General features: G+C 40.5%; 1 protein-coding gene across 2 annotated transcripts in view; it reads left to right on the top strand.

Moving 5' to 3' along the window:
• PEX14 (peroxisomal biogenesis factor 14) overlaps window positions 1–18802 on the top strand; it is a 78094-nt gene that overhangs the window by 42947 nt on the left and 16345 nt on the right. For both annotated transcript variants that reach the window (XM_048067743.2, XM_048067744.2), the window contains exon 4: window positions 16736–16858. In XM_048067743.2, coding sequence (XP_047923700.2) covers window positions 16736–16858 — 123 coding nt within the window. The remainder of the gene's footprint in view (window positions 1–16735; window positions 16859–18802) is intronic.

The raw sequence follows: 18802 nt of genomic DNA, 5'->3' as shown, positions 1-18802 counted from the left end.
ATCAGGTACACTAATTCTTTGGAGATGTCAAGGTTTTCGGAAGGAAATCTCTATAATGGATAGAAAGCCTCAAGATTTGGAAGGAAGTTTGGAAAAAGGAAGCTATTTAGTCCCTATCCACGTGGAGAAATCAGTTCATATCTCATCTTTGATGTGTCCCAGTCACTAGTGATTCGAGAGAAGGCAGAAAAACACCTGGTATAACTTTAGGCATAGCTAACCATGTGACGACCTGTTAATGTTTAGAGTAGCCAGATGATTAAGGAAAACGTGTGCATCTGTGTGTTGATAGAAACTCTACTTGCTTACAAATGAGTTTATTTTAGAAGAGCATTGTACTCAGTGTACGTTTCATTGTTTTATAACAATTGTTTTTTGTAGCTCAATAGTATCTAGAAACTAGGTTGAACAATACATTTCTACCCCACTGAAAATTCTTAGTTTTTAAATGTTTTTATATTAAATTGGGCTTAAAATTTAAAATCTCACTTTTTCAAATGAAATATTATTGATCCATCGGATCACTCTTTATTGATTAGGGTGGGGTATTTTATATTGTAATTGACAATAGTAGAGATTTTGAATTGTTATGAAATTATTACTTTGCTCCAGAACAGTTTGTTGTTGTTGTTGTTTGGTTTTGTTTTGTTTGTTTTTTGAAGGAACGCTTTCTCTATGAAAAAATGCTGTGCTGGACATTTGTTAACTAGCTCTGCTTGGAACTAAAAAAATCTTCTAGACAAGTGCACCAGCAGGACAATACATCACTGTTGTTAGTGGGTAGCTCCAAGAAGCTCGTCGTCTTGCGCTGTGTTGTGCTTGCAAGTTCAGTTTGAATCTGCTAGACTGTGGCTCTGAACTCTGTTAGTATGTTGCTGAGCATGAGGGGAAAAAGTCCTGCTTGGCTTTGTTTAAAGCGAGAAGAAAAAAGGTAGGGAAGACTTCAGACCTACTACTCTTCACAGGATATTGCTTTAAGCAAGTTTGTTTTAAAGGGCTTTGATTCAAGCCCTGCTATTTATTATTGAAAACGTAGAGATCTCAGTGACTTTTTCTTTGGTTTCTATGTGAAAGATTGAGAAGGTGCAACAAAAGAGGCACCCCTTTGATGTTACTGACATTGTGAAGAAGCCATTGAGGGAGAGACTCTCAAATTTGATGTCCTCTAAATGCACATTTACATGTTCTGTAACAGAGAGTACAAGTTACATTAGCGGTAACATCCTCCCTCTCTCACATTGGGCTCAACCTACAGTGATCTCGAACCATTTAGATATATACTCCACAGAACAGGAGAGATGATTCATTTAGAATACATTGGGTGGGCAGTGTGCTACATCTCCTGCCTCTCTTGGGCCACAGAAATTCCCCGTGATTCCAGTGAAAAGTCCAGAATCACATTTGCTATGGTTTTGTAGCTTGAAAATTATTGATAAATTGGAACAGACTGTTTTTCTTCCTGGGAAGTTGTGTGTGCTCCAAAATATTAGTTGTAGGCTTAATTTTAAGAAATAATTAGAGTGTCATGAGCTTAATGGTATCTCTTCACTTGGCTATCTGACAGTAACTATGTAATGTAAAAGAGCCGTTAAAAAATGGCTTTGCAAAATTAACTCCTGTTGCTCAGTGAGTGGGTTTTGAGTCATATCTGCCTTGTTTACTGTCAAAATAATACTTCCATTCCTGGTAGCATTGAAAAACCAATATGATTACGGCAGAGTGGGTTGAAGTCTATTCTGGAAGATGATGCTAAAATAGTCAGTTATATTCTGAGTCCTGAAATTGTTAACCATAGTGATGGGCAAAAAAAGCACACATGCTAAGTCTGTCCTGTAAATTTAAGAATTTCTTTATCATGTTTTTTAAGTGAAAGTAAATGTAGAGTACCAAAGGAAAGTCACCTTTGTAGCTGCAATCTAAGCACAGACGTTGAAGATCTGAGATACGACTGCTTGCTTGGCTTTGGGCAAGTTACCTGTTCTCAGCTTGTCCATCTGTAAAATGGGTTTAATTACCACTTTCGCATCATCGACATAGTCAGATTTATCTTAACTATGTTTATAAACTGCTTTGATATGCTTGTTTTGTAATTGTTGATGCTGCAGCGTGTGTGATTTTCAGAGTTGCTGCAGTGAGAGCCACACTTTGCAGAGAATTTACTTCCATCGATTGTGTATGGGAGGGGAGAGCTGCAAACCTGAGAATGTCAGGATGTCACGGCTTGGGCAGATTGCGTGCAATCCTAATCCAGCCCTGCAGCTTTGACCTTTGAAGCAAGCTTCACCTTGAGACAGCTGAAGAAATCTGTGTTCGTTTGTATAAAAATATTTTTGTTATAGAAAGAATTCTCTCTTCATGGTCATGCAACCCAGGGTTTCCCCACAGTCTTCCTGGAGCAAGTGAAGGAATTCAGTTCCTGATCTGCTGTGTGGATGAACCTGGTTTCTAAGTCTAAAGAGACAGCCTTCTCTCTTGGGGCTAAAACAAGGAGTGTAATTAGGTTAATCTGTGTTGCTCTTCTGCTGAAATCCATCTCAGACCTAATGATACTTTCCTGTTAGGAAAGATAAAATAAGTTCCTGTATGAGATAATTCTCTGGGTTCTCTGAGACAACATTCCTACCCTGTTTAAAGCTATGTCTTGGGTGCCCACGAACATGAAATCCCATTATTTATTTTTCTGCTACACACGGCTCTCTCTTAATTTTAATTTGGAGGGCCGTCATTCTTTCCTTAGCTAAAAGGGAAATTTAGTCTTTGGTTCATTCTTTCCGATAGAGCCTAGTCCAGGCGAGACTCCACTCCCCTAGGAGGAGAGCAGAGAATTCATTCTCAATGAAATCTGAGGCTCTCTTAAGTAAAAGCTGTTGACTTTGTCATACTGTGCAAATGTGCATTGCTTTTAGCAAGACAATAAAGGGTAAATGGGGTGATCTCTGCTCCTGTGGAGAGGTCGGGTGGTTACATTACACAATCTTCTAGAGCATCTTGCAGCAAATACATGGGTTATATTAAAAGTTGCAATCATATCATTTTTTAAAAGTAAATTGCTGACCTTATGCAGTGGAATCAGCTTTATTGAATTTCGCCAAAAATGCGTTTATAATCCCCCCCCTGCCCCCGCATACACATGATATTCATGTCCTTGCTGCCCATGTGGAAATGTCCCTTTTTATGGTGATAAAATTAAATTTGTCTTTGTCTCTGCCTTGCCTCACCTTTTAAGATTCCATCCTTAAGAGACACCGGTGGATATCTGTACCAGAGAATGAAGATGGGCAATATCTCTGCATGGGTGGCTGGCTGATCGCGAGCCAACTGCCACGGAACAAATAAATAAGCTTTTCACATTTAGAGGACAAATAAAGTTGAGGACAGGTGTAGTATGGGTATTTTTCTAGGAGAGTTGTGGCCTTAGCATAGGTAACGATTTGTTTTTACTTAGAAGTACTTAGTCCTTGCTTGTAGATTTTTTCCAATTGCCATGCAATACAAAATGTAAAATCCACAAATAGATCTTGTGCTACCCAGGTAATACACGTTATATGTCTTTCTTCATTAATAACTAAGCATAAAGCCCTCTAGTCTGTGGCCACCTGCAGCCCCCTCCCTGAATTCACTGGAGAGAAAACAAAACAAAACAAAACAAGTGTTTTGCAGCATGCTCAAGAATTTAACAAATATGCATTTCATATTTGTATACCACTTTGCAAATTCAAAGTACTCTACAAATATTAACTGACTAAGCCTTGCAGAACCTTTTGTGGAATGGCAGGATGATAAGATTCATTTCATGTCCTTCTATTTACGTTTTCTCTTCTTGGTTAGACCTTTATGTTCTCCCAGCAATTTGCAAACTCCAGACTTCAGCGGGGAGCAGAGGAATTACCATCCCCATTCTAGATGGGGGAAACTGAGTCAGAAGCATTAGGAACAGTTAGATCCGAGATAATCCTGACTCCCAGTCCTACAGATAGATAACCATGCTGTGCTACGCTGTGTGGTGAACTGATGTTGCATTTTCAGTAAAATTACTCAAAACACTCCCATGTTTATCCTCCCCAGGCCCCAGCTGCTTTGGGGCGTGGGGGTTGAGCTGGTTGTATTCAACAAAACCAATGCAAACCATCCAAGTAAATGGAGGGGCAGGCTGGCCTCTGCGACACTCGCATGTCTCCTTCCTCCAGCGTCTCCCCCAGCCTGTCTTCTTTTTATTTAAAAGGTAAGCTGCTCAGAGGTGCAGAGTATCAGAATACCATTGCTCCTGCACTTCAAGTAACCAGGAGAATGCAGCTGTTAAACTCGGAAATATAAAATACATGTTTAAAAGATGACTCTGTATGTGTTTAAAAAAGAGAGCGAGAGAGAATTCAAGGGAACCAAAAAATAGCAGCTTCCATTACTGTAATTAAACGGCAGCATTTAACCTATCAGGCCGTTGCGTGTATGTGAGAGACGAGCAGGGAGCTGCATTTGAAATGATCACCGGCTTCCTTGGGGGATAGAGTAGTTAAATAATTTGTTTGTGAGGTGTGAGTTCAGTGTCGGGTAAAGCAAGTGCGTGCGTGTGTGTGTGTGCAGCCCAGAAGCTGGGGCTGGCGCTGTGCGTACCGGGAATACCCAGGAGGGTGGCGGCACCGGCGCCTGTCGCGTCGGTCCGAACGCGATCTGCCCCTGCCCGGTTGTAGGGGTACATTCAGGGTCGGGGCCTCCCCGGGCCCCAGGTGCTCTCAGAAAGGGAGAGCTCGTTTCACGGTAGGCCTCCTGAGACAGGCAAGAGTAGCAGTAAAAGAAAACCGGGGAGGAAATTGGAGCCCTTTTGATGAACTTCATCTACTGTGGTGGGTGCGAAGGGTAATCAGCTGTTCTGGCCTGGCACTGGGGGACGCGGGGGCTGCCGTCCCTCAGGGACCAGGGCTGAAGCTTGTGCGCAGAGATCTGCCCCTAAATGCCGCCTCAGAGAGCACCTTCCCCTGCAGCAGCGTGCCAGTGGGGCCTGGCCTGAATCCTGTGCCTTGGGGCCGTAGTTTGCAGATAAAGATGGAGAGACAGGGATCTGCAAAGCGTGTCCTTGGCCCTTCATCGCTCACCCCTGACTCTGTAAGTAGCTCCTTGTAATGATATTGATTCCCATTTTGGCATTCTGGAGAGGAGACACGTTCTTAGGTAGTGCCCGGAAGGACATATCTTCCCATTTTTCTTCAGTCTCCTTTGATTTGTGAGGTGATTCCTTTGTGTAGGGGATATCCCCTGACCCTGGAGCTCCCACAGGTATCCTCACAGAGTATGAGCTGATACTAGTCACAAGCTTTTCAGCTGCTCCAGCTGCCTCACCTACTGATCTGACTTGTGTTATATTGCAGTAACATGCCCACAAATGTTTCTTAATCTTCCCTCCAGTTTCTGTGTGAATTCTGTGTAGCCACTCCTGTTTTACTCCTGGGCTGGAACTTTTGTGAGACACTGGAAGAGAGCAGTCTTCAAAAAATGTACTTTGAGATTCCTATTTTGAACATTCAACACCAGTGACTGGATTTTGAGGGCAATGCTTGCACAAAGGGAGACCAGAGAAACGCCAGGTATTTTAGCAACCAGCCAAAGCAAAGCACAAATTCGGGTACTTGCGTAGTTTGATGTGAGGTGGAAATCCAGAAGTGTTACCAAAGATGATCTGCAAGCAGAAAAAAAGTCTAAACTTGTTACTTGAATAAGTTACAAATGCCTTACATAGCTCAAATGCACATAATGTATGTGTAGATTCTCAAAAGCATCAGTTATGCTTTGTACATGATAATTGTCCTGTCAGTCTCCAACATTGTACAAAGGATGTTGTGTAATATTATTCCTGTTTTACAAATGTAGAAACTGAGGCAGATGGAGGTTGAGTGACCTACCCAAGGTCAATAGCAAGGCTGGGAATAGAACCCAAATGTGTAGAGGCTTTTTATTATACTAATAAGGAAACTCTGGAGGTGTGTTTGGCATGGTAATCGGAACCCTAGAGAACTAGAAGCAGTTAGTATGTTCTGTGCATGTCCTGAGGGAGCAATGATGAAACTCCTTTTGTACCTTACCACTCCAGTTCTCCGTGTGTGGTCACCATAGTTTTTCCACCACTTAACCTCGTTATTTTTAGTATTGTTAGCATTAGTTGTCCTTTGGGCGTTTTATCCAGACTCCTTTAATTTTCTCCAGAACTCTGAAGAGCTGCTGAAGGCACATGGGGAGAAAAAAATAACAATAAACAATCCAAAAGATGAAAAATGAGCGTTTGAAACTATTCTGCTGTTTTGTTGACTTGTCCCCTAATGTTTTTTGTCTTCGCTCTTCTTTTATCGTGAAGGTCCCTGCTCGAATGTATAATCTTGGTTTCTTAAAAGTTCATTTGCTATTGTTCCTTTCTTCTCCACCCAAGATTAACATCCTGTATGATGACATAGATGGTTGTTGTCTAAATGGACGCAGTGTAACCAACAAAATTGTGAAGGGTGGGTGGAGAAATATTTATACAGTTGTGTTAAAAATTACAAAGTAGGTTTGCCTTTTAAACAGAAGGTATTTCAACACTTATTGGCAGCATCAGCCTTTAATTTTACAGGTGGCTAGCTTTGTAGTAGCATTCAGCAAACAATATTTTAATGGCATGTAAAAAAATTTCTCTAAAACAAAAGAAAGAAGAACGAGGGTGATTTATAATCTGTAATGAATACTTGCTGACATGTCTTTTTATAATAGTGTGCTAGTGTCTGTGTCTTTCTGGGGGAAATGCAAACCGGATTTACCTGAAACGTTTGTGCCATAATAATCAAATATGTAGTACTTAGATGTATTTTTCTTAATTGTGCTTATCTTCTCAATGCTGTGATACCTGACTCCTAGGTGTCTAACATTGATTCCACTTCATAGAAACTGGGTTACAGGAGCAAAGTCACTCTATGAGGTTGTGAAGAAAATGTCTGTCCGAAACAGCACTTAGATTTCTGCATTCGTGGCTACTCATTTCTTTTTGGCTACTCATTTCGTTACATTTCCGTATATTTTCTCATTCATACTTCCATATGTTTGTCTACTTTCTTAGGAAGGTGCAGCTGTAGGTACTGTTCTCAGTGCTCCTTAGAGCAATGCTTTCTGACAGAGGGCACAGCAGCACTGTTGTGCTGCATATTCAGCGTTGCCATTCTGTTCCTTCTTCAAAAGCTAAAAGTTCGTTAAGTATACACTCTGTATGATTTTTCATGTGATCAGTCTAGACTAATGGGTTTGTTCTGTTCCTTTCTAAAGCTAAAAGTTTTAAAAGTAGAAGAGGAAGTAAATAACATCAAGGCAAGTTGCTCTTTACATTGCAGTTCGTCTTAGTCTGTAGAGGGTACTCTGATGGGTATTGTCTAAGGTAAGAAATGTGCAGAGGCACTTGTTAGTGGGTGTTTGGGGCAATCAGTAGTTCCAGAGTAATGTAAAGAACTGGGAATGGTGCATCAGGACAGATTTTCTCATTCTTTTATATAAAATGAGGTCATCCTTCGGATATCATGACAAATCTGGTTAAAGAATTCCTTGCGGTGGCTTGAACGTGCTGTTCTCTTACACAATTACTTTCTTTTGAACTCAGAGTCGGGGAAAAAAAGAGTCTGGTTCTAGAATTTCACACCAGTCTGTTCTAGAAATAACAAATCAGTAGTGGCTTCTAATCTGGAGTTATTCCACATTAGGGCCAGTTTTCTAGGTCAGATCTAATAGGGGCCATACTTGGTCTTGTGCCCCTGAAAGGCTTGGTGGTTCTTTGCTGTGATAACAAAGATGTTGGGTTTGCAGCTGTCTGGTTGCCTTCAGATCTTCCACGCTGGCTCCTTCTACTTCGGTGCCAGAGTTCTTGTGACATGCTAGTTCAAGTTGTTTCATTTGAGTTGGAAATACAGTTTAAAATTGGAGTTTGAAGGCAAATCAAAACCAAACCTCTTATACTGCCAGTGTTTTACCGTACCCGAATTTAAGACAACCTCTTGCTTTCCCCTTAAAAAGCTCCGAAAGATATTATCACAGATCAAAGAGTAGCCAAAGGCCAATCGTTTTGTTACTATTGCTCAACAAGCTGTTTAACAAAATATTTTTCTTTCACATAAAGTAAATGTATATGAAGCACAAACATTTTCTGAGATTGCTATTTTTAAAATCTGCGGTAAGTTTTGTTAATAAAGTCTGGTTACTAGGTTTTTGAAGTTAAGTGCTGTATTCCAAACTGTTCTACTTTTGGAAATGAACCTGTAGAAGAAACACATATCTTTTCACATTTATAGAATGCTTTTTTGTTGTAGTTTTTCAGTTTAATAGAAGGGAAGTTTCATAGACCTGCTGTGTACTGTGGTTAAGTTGCCTCATTTATGCATGCAGTGTTCTTCCTTCCAGCCTGTCTTTCATTCACATGAACTGTTGAGGCTTTGGGTCTGGCTGCCTTCTACTCCGTTTCTGCACAGTGCCTGGTGCAGTGAATGCCTTTTGGAGCCTTTAAGGAGTATTATAATATACCAGTAATGAGGATCAGGAACCATCACCATGAGACTTGTTTCTCTGCAGGAACAGCAGCAAGCATTTGCAGATCACAGGCTGGGGTATGCTTGGAAACTTACCTGTTTGGTGTATCTAATGTTTGTTTTCTCTGAATGCATAGCTTTATTTCTAGGGAGGTTGTCAGTTGTGGTAACAAATTATGACAGCACTATGGTTACTAGAGTAGCGTCTCTTCCATTATCTGGATTTTCTGCCCTATGCAGGCTTCTTTTAAACAAATGACAGAGCTTTGGTAATGTTCCATTCCTGATAAATTACCCTAGAAGTGGCATCTTGGCATGGAGTCTTCAAAGCCTTCAAACCCTGAGGTAGATATTCATTTAAAATCATTTACAATATGCAGAGGTTTTTGTTCTCCACCTAGTATTCTTACATCATGTGCTGGCTGAATTGGATGTCCTGCATTCCCCTGTTAGAGCATTGGCTTCCAACTTAGCCCCATGTGCTGCCTCTTCATCACTAGTGTGTCGCAGGCAGGTGCGGACATCTTCTACCACTGTCCACTCAAAAGAGGCTTTCTATCAGATACTGTTTTTCTGCTTGTATGATGATAGAAAGGAAAGGCTGCAAGCAAGAGACCTGTAGATGATGATAAAAGGAAATTTCCCCCTATTTTTAGAAGGAGAGATCTTTATTTATGTTACAGAAAGACTCTTTTCTTCGGTCTTTTTTGCTGATCGTGGTATTCCTAGAATGGCTCTGTAATAGACAAGTCTTTGGAAGAAGCTACCCAAGACTGAAGTTTCACTGTGTTTTTGCATGTCCTAGTTCCACAGGAATTTAACCGGACTGTGTAACAAAACTTCTGGTCCTGCAGTTCAGGTTTCTGAGGACTTCTGGACATGTCCTCTTTGATTTAGAGTCATGTTGCTGGCTGCCCTTTTTGTAGTTTGAACTTTCTGTGAAGCAAAAATTGTGCCTGTTGAATTACGCTGTCTGCTAGTTGAAGGTTTATTGTAGATTAATTCAAAAATGAGGCGTCCAAATCCTGTTAAGGCTGTGATAGTACTGCATCTAATAGGACTTCTGCATTTCGGAGTCCTGGGTCTGAGTCCCATTATCCAGCGATTTTGTCCTGCATGTTGTTCCTCATACTCTCCTCTTGATGCTTTGGCCCCTGAAATATGTACTGTAGTACTGGGAGCTTTTACATAAGGTGTCCCTTCCTTTTTTCCTGTGTGGAACACAGATAACATACTTCGTATGAGCAAGGAGCAAAGAGCTTTCTCTACGTTAGAAGAGGAAGACCTGACCTCTCTTATTGCAAGTGAAACTGTATCTTCCCTGCCTTGAAACTACCAGTGAAATACATTTTGCACTGACTTATAATGCTGTGATTTATGCTGTGATATGCTTTGTGATATTACAATGTCCTTTTGCCTTTGTGTTTGATTTTTTTCCCCCTAATAAATTTTAGTGGGTATGTCGTCAGTGAACGGGGGTATTTACCCTAAATGCCCATAGGAAAATGAGGCATTCTCCCCGCTCTCTGTTGCACAGAGGAGTCCTGTGCATTCTTTTTTTCCTCCCATTAATCTTACTGCATTTTTTTTCTGTACCTTTCCTCCTCCATTTGAAACAGTATTAACAGGGGAGATATTTTTAAATAAGAAACAACTGGAGGGAAACATTTCTCTCTTGGGTGCATTCACATACATGTAACACACACACACGGAAGAGTGACCAGAAGCAACTTTGTCTTTGTATATTTTGAACTTCTCAAATATAGAAAACTGAGAAGAAAAGTTGTAGTACTTGTTCCTGTTTTTTCCATTCCAAAACATGCTAAGCAAGCAGGTTGCCCTTTCTTGTTCAGAGTGGAAATACTTTGATCCAGTTTTCTGAAGACAATACTCATTTCATGAGAATATTTAATCAGTAGAAAATAGGGAGGATTTAGTTTGTTTGTTTAGTATTTAACCAAGTGAATAAGGCAGATTAGGGGAGGGGGGGGACTGGACCCATAAACAAGGTGATATATAATATTTTTTTTCGTTCTCCTTTTAAATAAATACCGATCAGCTTTATGTTCGGAGACAATAGGAGCCGTTGGCTTAAATTTGCAGTTTACTGTATTTATGGCTGTAATATCAAGGTGCTGCCGTCGTAATTTCATGCCCCAATGAGAAGAGCAAGGTCGAAGCAAATGCTTCCATCGGCATCTGCTAACACACTAACTCATAAACAAGGCCCGGCTGGATCAGGTGGCACGGAATAATACAGGCTAATGAAATACAGCACAGCTTTCCATTACTGTTAGTTTTTACAGTGTCGTCATTACGTGTAATTTATGTTTAAAAAATTCAATTTTATACAAGGCTCTGGGAAATAGGGGTCTGCAGGTCACCCGACGACTTTTAACGGCTCTGAGAGTCCTTATTGCACTCTACTGTTCCAACAAAATGTTAATAATAAATAAAAAAATTCCTCTTTTACTTTTTCTCTGGTTTGCATATCTTGCTCTGTCCTTTTAATTACAAGTGGCCTGAGGAGAGTTTGGGGCTCTGGATGATGTCGGGAGTTATCCTCTTTACTGATGCTCCCGGAGGGGGGTTACTATCTGCTTGCTTTTCTTTTGTCTATCAATCACCTGGGGTCCTGTAAATGGAGTAAACACAGCTGAGGAGAGGGAGATACTTAACAACCTCTCTCCCAAACCCTCACCCTCTGACATTGCCCTCCTCTCCTCCATTACACTTCATTTTATTATAGACTCCAAAAAGCCTGGCCAGGAAGAGAAACTGCTGCCAGGCTTATTTATTTATTTATATTTGTAATGCCAAAATACTTTTTTTTTTTAACCTTTTCTTTCCTGGTTGGCTCAATGTAATTCTTAGCATTGTATCATCAGTTAGGTTTCCCTTCCTCATTTTAGTGCAGTGTTGCTGAGGTTAGAGCACCTTTATCAGTTCTAAAAGCTGCCTAGGCACCCTGATGTATTTAATGTAAGTATAATAAGCGTATAATGTTTCTTAAAAATTGGAACTGCAGAATTAGCAGTCCCCTAGATGAATAAAGCTGGAAGAATTCAAAGCCCTTTCAGTAACTTTTGAAATGATTTCTATGTTTGCATTTTTCTGCCAGACAACTGAGACGACTCATTCTCACTTTGATGTTTGGGTTTCTTTCCCCAGTGTTTGAGCTGGAAGTGCAGCAGTAGGATGTTTACGTTCAAATAAAGTGTCTCAGTGTAAATGAAGGGTAAGAAAAAAAATCAGTGATGTTTTTGAGACCTTCGGTTTCATTAGAAGGTTGGGTTGGGATTGGCCTTGTGAAAGCCCCCTGAACACGGACTTGTGGAAGAAAATGGAGCAGGAGCCTGTACCTTTTGACCCGTTTGAAATGTGTTAAACTGAGCACAGAATAGACCATAGGATTAACATTTGACAAAACGAGTCACCCAGCACTGCGTGCAGCTGACTGAACAGGTGGAATCATTAGTCTGGATCAGATCCCAGAAGGTTTTTATGATGATTCTTTTAAAATGTGGCCATGTTCTTTCTGAGCAGGGTTGACACCGTGGCTTCCAGGAACAGGAGCGTAATGTCGTTTCAGGATGTCTACAGTAGCTCTTCCTTTTAGTCATGTGCTTCTCTGCCCAAACCTGGTGCAGCCATGCAGTTTGTTGTAGCTAAACAAGTTGTCCAGATCTGTTTTGTTTTCTTCTGAATAGGAAGGGTGTGCATGTGTGGGGTGAACAACAACAGAAAACCCACCCTGCTTGTCTCTGCAAAAGGGTAGGTGTGATGATCGCTCCAGGGCGGGCTGTCAGAGCTGTAATAAAGCTGGAAAAGCACAAAAGGAACTTAATTCTTACCACCACCTTTCTCTGTTATGGCAGAATACTTTCTGCCTTCCTAACCAGAAGTTTTCTCCTTAAAACTAATGCTGCCTTCAGCTTGGAAAAATGTTGCATGAGTTACTGGATTGAGCACAGCAAGGGAGAACATAATGTAGGAAAAGATATGCTCAGCGGATGGGAAAAAGAGTTGTCGCTCACGTCTCCTGAGTTTTAGTTTCTGACTGGGTCAGAGGTTTGGTTCTGCCCTTGGAGCGCACCTCATATCTGCATGTCTCGCTTCCTCATCTGCAGGTACGGACAGCAGTACTCCTCTGCTTCAGAGTGGTCATAAGAGGAAAATATTTTGATGTACACGAGGCCCTGAAATTAAATAGCAGTGGATATTGTAAAAGGACTTAAACAGACAGTCAAGTCTTAAAAGTTCTAGGGCATAGGAGCTTTTTGTACAACAAAGGTGCAGGCACCAAGAGATGTTTCTGACAACCCATTTTATTCCCCGACTCGCTCCGATTCTCTGTTTGACTACAATTTACAGAGGCTGAGTGATCCCTGAAAATTGAGTGGCAGCAGTGACAATCACAAAAGAGGGTCAGCAAGAACCCTTGAATGCAAAACAATCGTGGGTGCCGGATAATTCAAATCAACACCCCGAAGCCTGCAAAGGAAATTTTAAGGCTTTGTGAAAATTATGACTAATTCTTTGCTAAGGCTGTGGCACTGAAGAGAAATGAGATGGATGGTTGGGGGAAGGGAATAGGTTTGCATTCTGTAGGGCTGTGAAGACAGCTTCCTTGCATCCTTCTCCTCAGCTCAGTCCTTGCTCAGTACCCTCTGCGGTTAGATTATTCCTTGCAGATAGCAATCAACTGGAAGGAAGTGTGTGTCTAATTTGCATGAGATTATTTAAAACAAAAAAAAAGGTCTGCATTAGTCAGGGTGATGGTAAACAACGCAAAGAGATGCCTTTTATAATATAGCCGTGGCTCAGCTTTCAAAGCCAAATATAATTCACTTACAATTGGCAGTTTCCTTTATTGTTCCTTTTAACCTTTTGCATTCTGCATGGTCTTGATCTTGCTGAAACTCTAGAAGAACTAAAACGTTTGTTTTCCAAAGTGTTGAGAAAATGGATTTAGAGCAATTCTTCTGTTAAACTGAGGTCATTTTCTTGACATACCTATTTGAGAGAGGATTATATTAGACACAAAGCTCCAGTTTTCATAGCACTGCTTTTGCATCCAAGGGAAGTGGTATTATTTTGGGGTTACCAACTTCCTACTAGATTAATATAATGAGTGGAACAGGGATACTTTTTCATGTAATACAGTGATAGCACTGTGATAAAATATAGCAAGGCGAGGTATTGGAACAGATGACTCTTTGAGCTGGTTTAGAAATACTCACTTTTCCGTGCAATTAATACATCAAGGTTGAATAATCTAGGGCATAGAAAACTCACTCAGACCATATGCATACCTGTGTATAGGTGGTGAATCTGAAAAAAATAAAATCCGAAGGGAATTTTGATGAGTTAGTTATAAATGCCCAAGGACAGTCTTAGAATATCTTTTACATTTTTGTTAGTGGGTGTGAGAAATGACAGCCACGAAGACGAGTATATTTCTGAATCCACAGATGCCTCGGTGCAGTGCAGACTTACTCCATATGTATGCTTAAGGAATCAGCTCCGGGAGATTATTCCCTTGATGCTTGGAGGCCAAGATGACAGGGCCTTAAAAACATCTTGTTCAGGTGAATAAAAAGGAGGTGTTTCAAGGTGATGGCGCTCCCGGTCTTGTGTGATAATTAAGAAGGGAGGTAGTTGTGATGTTCTATTTTATGATGGCATTAGTACGACAAACAAGACCACTTCACAAGGCAGAATAGTCCAGGGAGGTAATAACATTTTTTACTTATTCTACTTTGCACAGGCTTCATACTGGGGACTCAAATGTGAAAGGTTTCCCATTGTTCTATTATTCACATTGGCTTTTTTTTTTCACCGTGTAGCAGGGTTTTAATAGAAACAGTGATATTGGAGTGTCAGTAGTTGGCAAGACCAGAATAATCCTAGGAGTGTGTTTTATCTGTGAAAGATTTTAGTTTTTTTCTCAAGTAGGGTGAGAATCGAAGGGGGCAGTATGGTTGGGAAGCAGTGAGTTTTATTTCCTGCTCTTTTGTAGAATGAGTAAAGGATCCCCCATAACTTCCATACATTCCCAAATGTTAAATATTTTCAGATTTGCTATCTTTGCCTAGAAGTAGAACAAAATGCCCCCATTCTAGTGGGAGCCACATTTACAGCCAGCAGCTGATATTGCCTTGTGTGTCTGGCTCCATCTTTATGAAATTCCATAGTTGCTAGTGATCTGCAGTGTTGGCATCTGTTTATGCTTTCTCCTATATTGGATAATTAGGAGCTGGTTAAAACAGCTTCTTTCTTATTAGGATTTCTCTTTTTAACATGGATTAGACACCATAAATATTGTTTTTGTGACTAGAACAGTAGGCTGAGTTGATGCGTTCATGTGCCTTTTATTACTTTCACTGCAAGTCCATTCTATTCTGTGTGGTTTGGGTTCCTTACTGTTTGAGGCATGCATCAAATAAAAGTAAAGGGGTGATTTCATCAGACTGCAGGACCAGGGGTTAGGAACTTCAGATTTCTGGTACAGTTTCTGACACTGACAATATTCTGTGATGTTAGAGAAATCACCTAACTTCTCTGCACATCTGTATCAGCACTGCACAGTGGATAGAATAGTAGTTAACCCACAAGAACAGGGGAAAAAAGTGCTAACAGTTATAAAGGCTTCAGCAGATCAGAAGCACTGTGTTAGTGCAGTGTTATGTTGAATAACAGTTCTGAGACAACCTTGTATATTAATTCCTGGCAATACTGTTCGTGCTATGGATTATTCTGTCTAGAGCCCCAGTACGCAGTAAAGTTTAAGATCGTGAAAAAAAATAATTTTGAAGCTTTGGTAATATGCCCAGAAACCTGGCCATTTTCTATATTGCATCTCCCAGTGTTGTTGAGGAGCTAAGTGTTTTAAAGGCTGAAGCTCAGAAATTTCATTTGCCAACAGTACTTCATGGACCTCGAGTGGAGGTGCTGGAGAGAAAGTATTCCTCCGTTTGCTCCCACTGCTGTCACACTCGTACCATTTTCTTCACTGTGCTCAATCCCTGCACCAACCGTGTGAGAACCAAGCGGTCTGTCTCTTCTTTTCTAAATCTTATCCCTTAAATCCACATCCACGCTTCCAGGCTCTGAATGCTTTTGCATATGCACTGTATGTATAGTAGAAGGTCCTGAAACGCTTCAGATGTTCCTCATAGCAGGGACGCTGGCTTTCTATCTGCTTCTGTGCAGGAGAATAACAGACAAATAATACCCAGCTCTCCTGCCCCACATCATGGTTGCCATTTGAGTACCGAATTCTTTTTCTAGAGGATGTTTTCTCCTCTTGGCAAAAATAATCCAGCTGTGCTTCTTTCTTCACAGATGCTGGTCATCATGAATCCCTTAGCTGCTTTTCTTTTCCCCCTTGTTGTCCAAATCCTTTCCATATGTTGTGGCCAATTACAGATGGTCATCCTGGCATTTCCTGATGGCAGGAGGGACTGCACCAACGTGTACCATGTGTTCAGTGTGACTACAGCTCTGCGTGAAATAAAAAACAGGCTGCCCTAGGGCAATCTAATCAGGCAGCAGTAGGCCGGGGCAATGCTAAGCTGAAAGTTTGGGCTTGGCCTTGTTTTGATCTGTTTTGTTATAGTTTTATTTCCTCCTTGCATTCTGTGTCCCATTCATACTAATCACAGTCAGTCCTGATTTTTTCTTTTTATTTCTGCATTTGTCATAAAATAAAGCAAATTATTCCCGTCTTCGGAAACGATCTAGACTAATTAGTCGTCTAACCCAATAATTAGTTTTTTGTTTCCCTGTCTGTTTTCATGCATTATTGTTAGTTTTTTCCCCTCTTTTTTTTTTTTACACCATTACAGATTAAAATGAGCCACATTTGCAGTTGATGGTATCTTTTTTTCGGGGGAAGAATGGAGAATTGCAATAGAAAGCTACTTCAAAAGCAGCAATAAACTCAAGGATAAATTAAGGAAATTGAATGAGCCACATTTGGAAGCAGCGTTGAGGCTAATATTCTGTCGCTTAAGGTTAAATTGCAACAGAGAAAGAGAGAGGGAGAGATTCCAGTGAATCCAAAATTGGGGAGGCAGTACTGCTCAAGTCGGTGCCAAAATTCTTTGCAGCTTGAAAGGGTTCTGCCTGGCTTGAGAATTTAATTATGCGTGCATCAAGTGGGTAAAGGTGCTAAACTGATCTCATTTCCTCTGCTCCCCCAGGCCTGACAGATGAAGAAATTGACCTGGCTTTCCAGCAGTCGGGCACCAGCACCGATGAGCCGCAGTCCCCAGGTCCTTCTCCACAGCTGGTGCCAGCTCAGCCCGCTCACCCCATGGTGTACAGTAAGTAACCCCTTGAAAAACATCTGGTCATGTTGCTTTCTGCAGTGATTTCTGCAAAAATTTCACACGTTTCTGTGCCAGATCCTAGATTTCAATTCCAATAATACCGTAACTTTTGTCAGAATCAGACACCGAATGTTACTTTGAATGTACTCTGTAGCTGTTGATGTCTGTGACAAGATGGAGCCACAAGACCATATTACACAAGGAAAATTTGATACAAATGATCATGGTCTACGAACAAGCATCATAAATACTAGCCTATGACACCTCTTGGCATGAAGGGTTATAGTCAATAGAAATTAGCTTATGACTTGCTGTAAGGACTTGAAAAAGCATTTAGCCAGTGTAGGACCCAGTTTTCCCTTCTAAAACTAAGGGTCATACTTCCCTTCATCAATAGGGCTTTCTAATATTTAGATCATTAATGTATGATAGAGATGATAGATTCTTGGATGAAAGGTGATGTAAAAGTGCAACGTTATTACATCTTTAGGTATTACAACAATGGAGTCTGTTCAATAAACTGTCTGCAGCACATCATCACAAGGTTTTGCATCTTAGTTAGAGGACTTATTTTCTTAACTAGCCAAGCAACCAATCAGTTAATGTTGAACAGTTAATTGAAAAAGGTGTGTTTTCAGCACAAACAACAAACCGGAATATAATGTCTTCAGGACTTAGTCTGTGACTTCCCATGTGTCTGGCACGATGAGTTTTAAGAGTGCTGTCAGGTTACAAATAATAATAAACAGTTAGTAGTGATGCTTATTTTTAACAGGATTTCTGTCTTCAGTCTTAAGATGTAAGGGGTGACAGCAGAAATCCTGTGTAGACTGTGTGGATAAGATTGTATGATTTTGTATACAAAATACACTGCCAGAGAATTTTTAAAGTCCCAGCATAATCTGTGTAGACTTAAAATTTACATATATATTTGCATTTTAAAATAAACCTCGCAAAAAAGTATCTAAGCTCCAAACAATAAAAACCAAAGTACACACCATTAAAAATCCATCAAAAGAAGCTGTTCAGCTCACATGTGTGTCTGGCAGTTTGAAAAGCACTTCACTTACCTGCCAAGTATTAAGAATTGGATTTTGATATTGTTCCTACACAGTTCAAGCTCAGACGTTGACCAATGTAACAGTCTACATTGGGCTGTGTTTATTAGTTTATGACATAGTTTCACTATTGTTAGAAATAATGCTAGGCTTGTTCTCTGAGATTTTAAATGCTCTGGTTTGCCACAGTTTGGGAAGAGAAACGTTTGTGTTGGAGTTGGGTTCAGAACTGGAATATTTTTTAGAGTTGTGTTGGGGGTACTGGTGAACTCCAGGACTGAATTCTTCCTCCTGGGCTAATACCGCTCTCCTGTAGTTCACAGAAAATGCCAGAAAAGCAAAATCTGCTGAAGCAACAGTGTTAGATCCCTGTTAGTGCCATCCCTTTGTTGTTCAGCAAACTCTTGTCAGAACAAAATACTGGAAGAGTTAATTTTCTCTTATAGTGTAACACTAATACAAGTAAGGCAGGAAAGAAGTGTGCAATTCAAACTGGAAAACGCTGTCATTGTTGTTAACACTTACAGCTTTTTCATTTTTTTTCCTTTTTACTGTTCTGGATTTCCTAAAAGCACCGGCTCGCTATTTCTTGTTACTAGCTAACAATCCTAACTAATATTTAAAGTTCCTAGTAACAGCTCCAAAGGGAATTGTGGAAGTATTATTCTGTAATGCTCAGAAACCAAAGGTGAGGAAAAATACCACCAAAGTTGAGCTTTTTTAGGGGTTGTGATTATAAACGTATGCTCTAGCTTTGTGATCTGATTAGTGCTTTTTAAGTAATTTGAACCAAAAGCTTTTGCCTGTGAGCCAGTCTTGTTTAGCAGCCCACAACATCTGGGAAGCAGTGGCAATAGGTTGATTAGATATTGTTCCTCCC

This window comes from Anser cygnoides, chromosome 23 (genome assembly GCF_040182565.1).
Source record: "Anser cygnoides isolate HZ-2024a breed goose chromosome 23, Taihu_goose_T2T_genome, whole genome shotgun sequence".
Classification (NCBI taxonomy): domain Eukaryota; kingdom Metazoa; phylum Chordata; class Aves; order Anseriformes; family Anatidae; genus Anser; species Anser cygnoides.
Note: the sequence above shows the minus strand (reverse complement) of the source record. Positions and strands in the feature narration are given on the sequence as shown.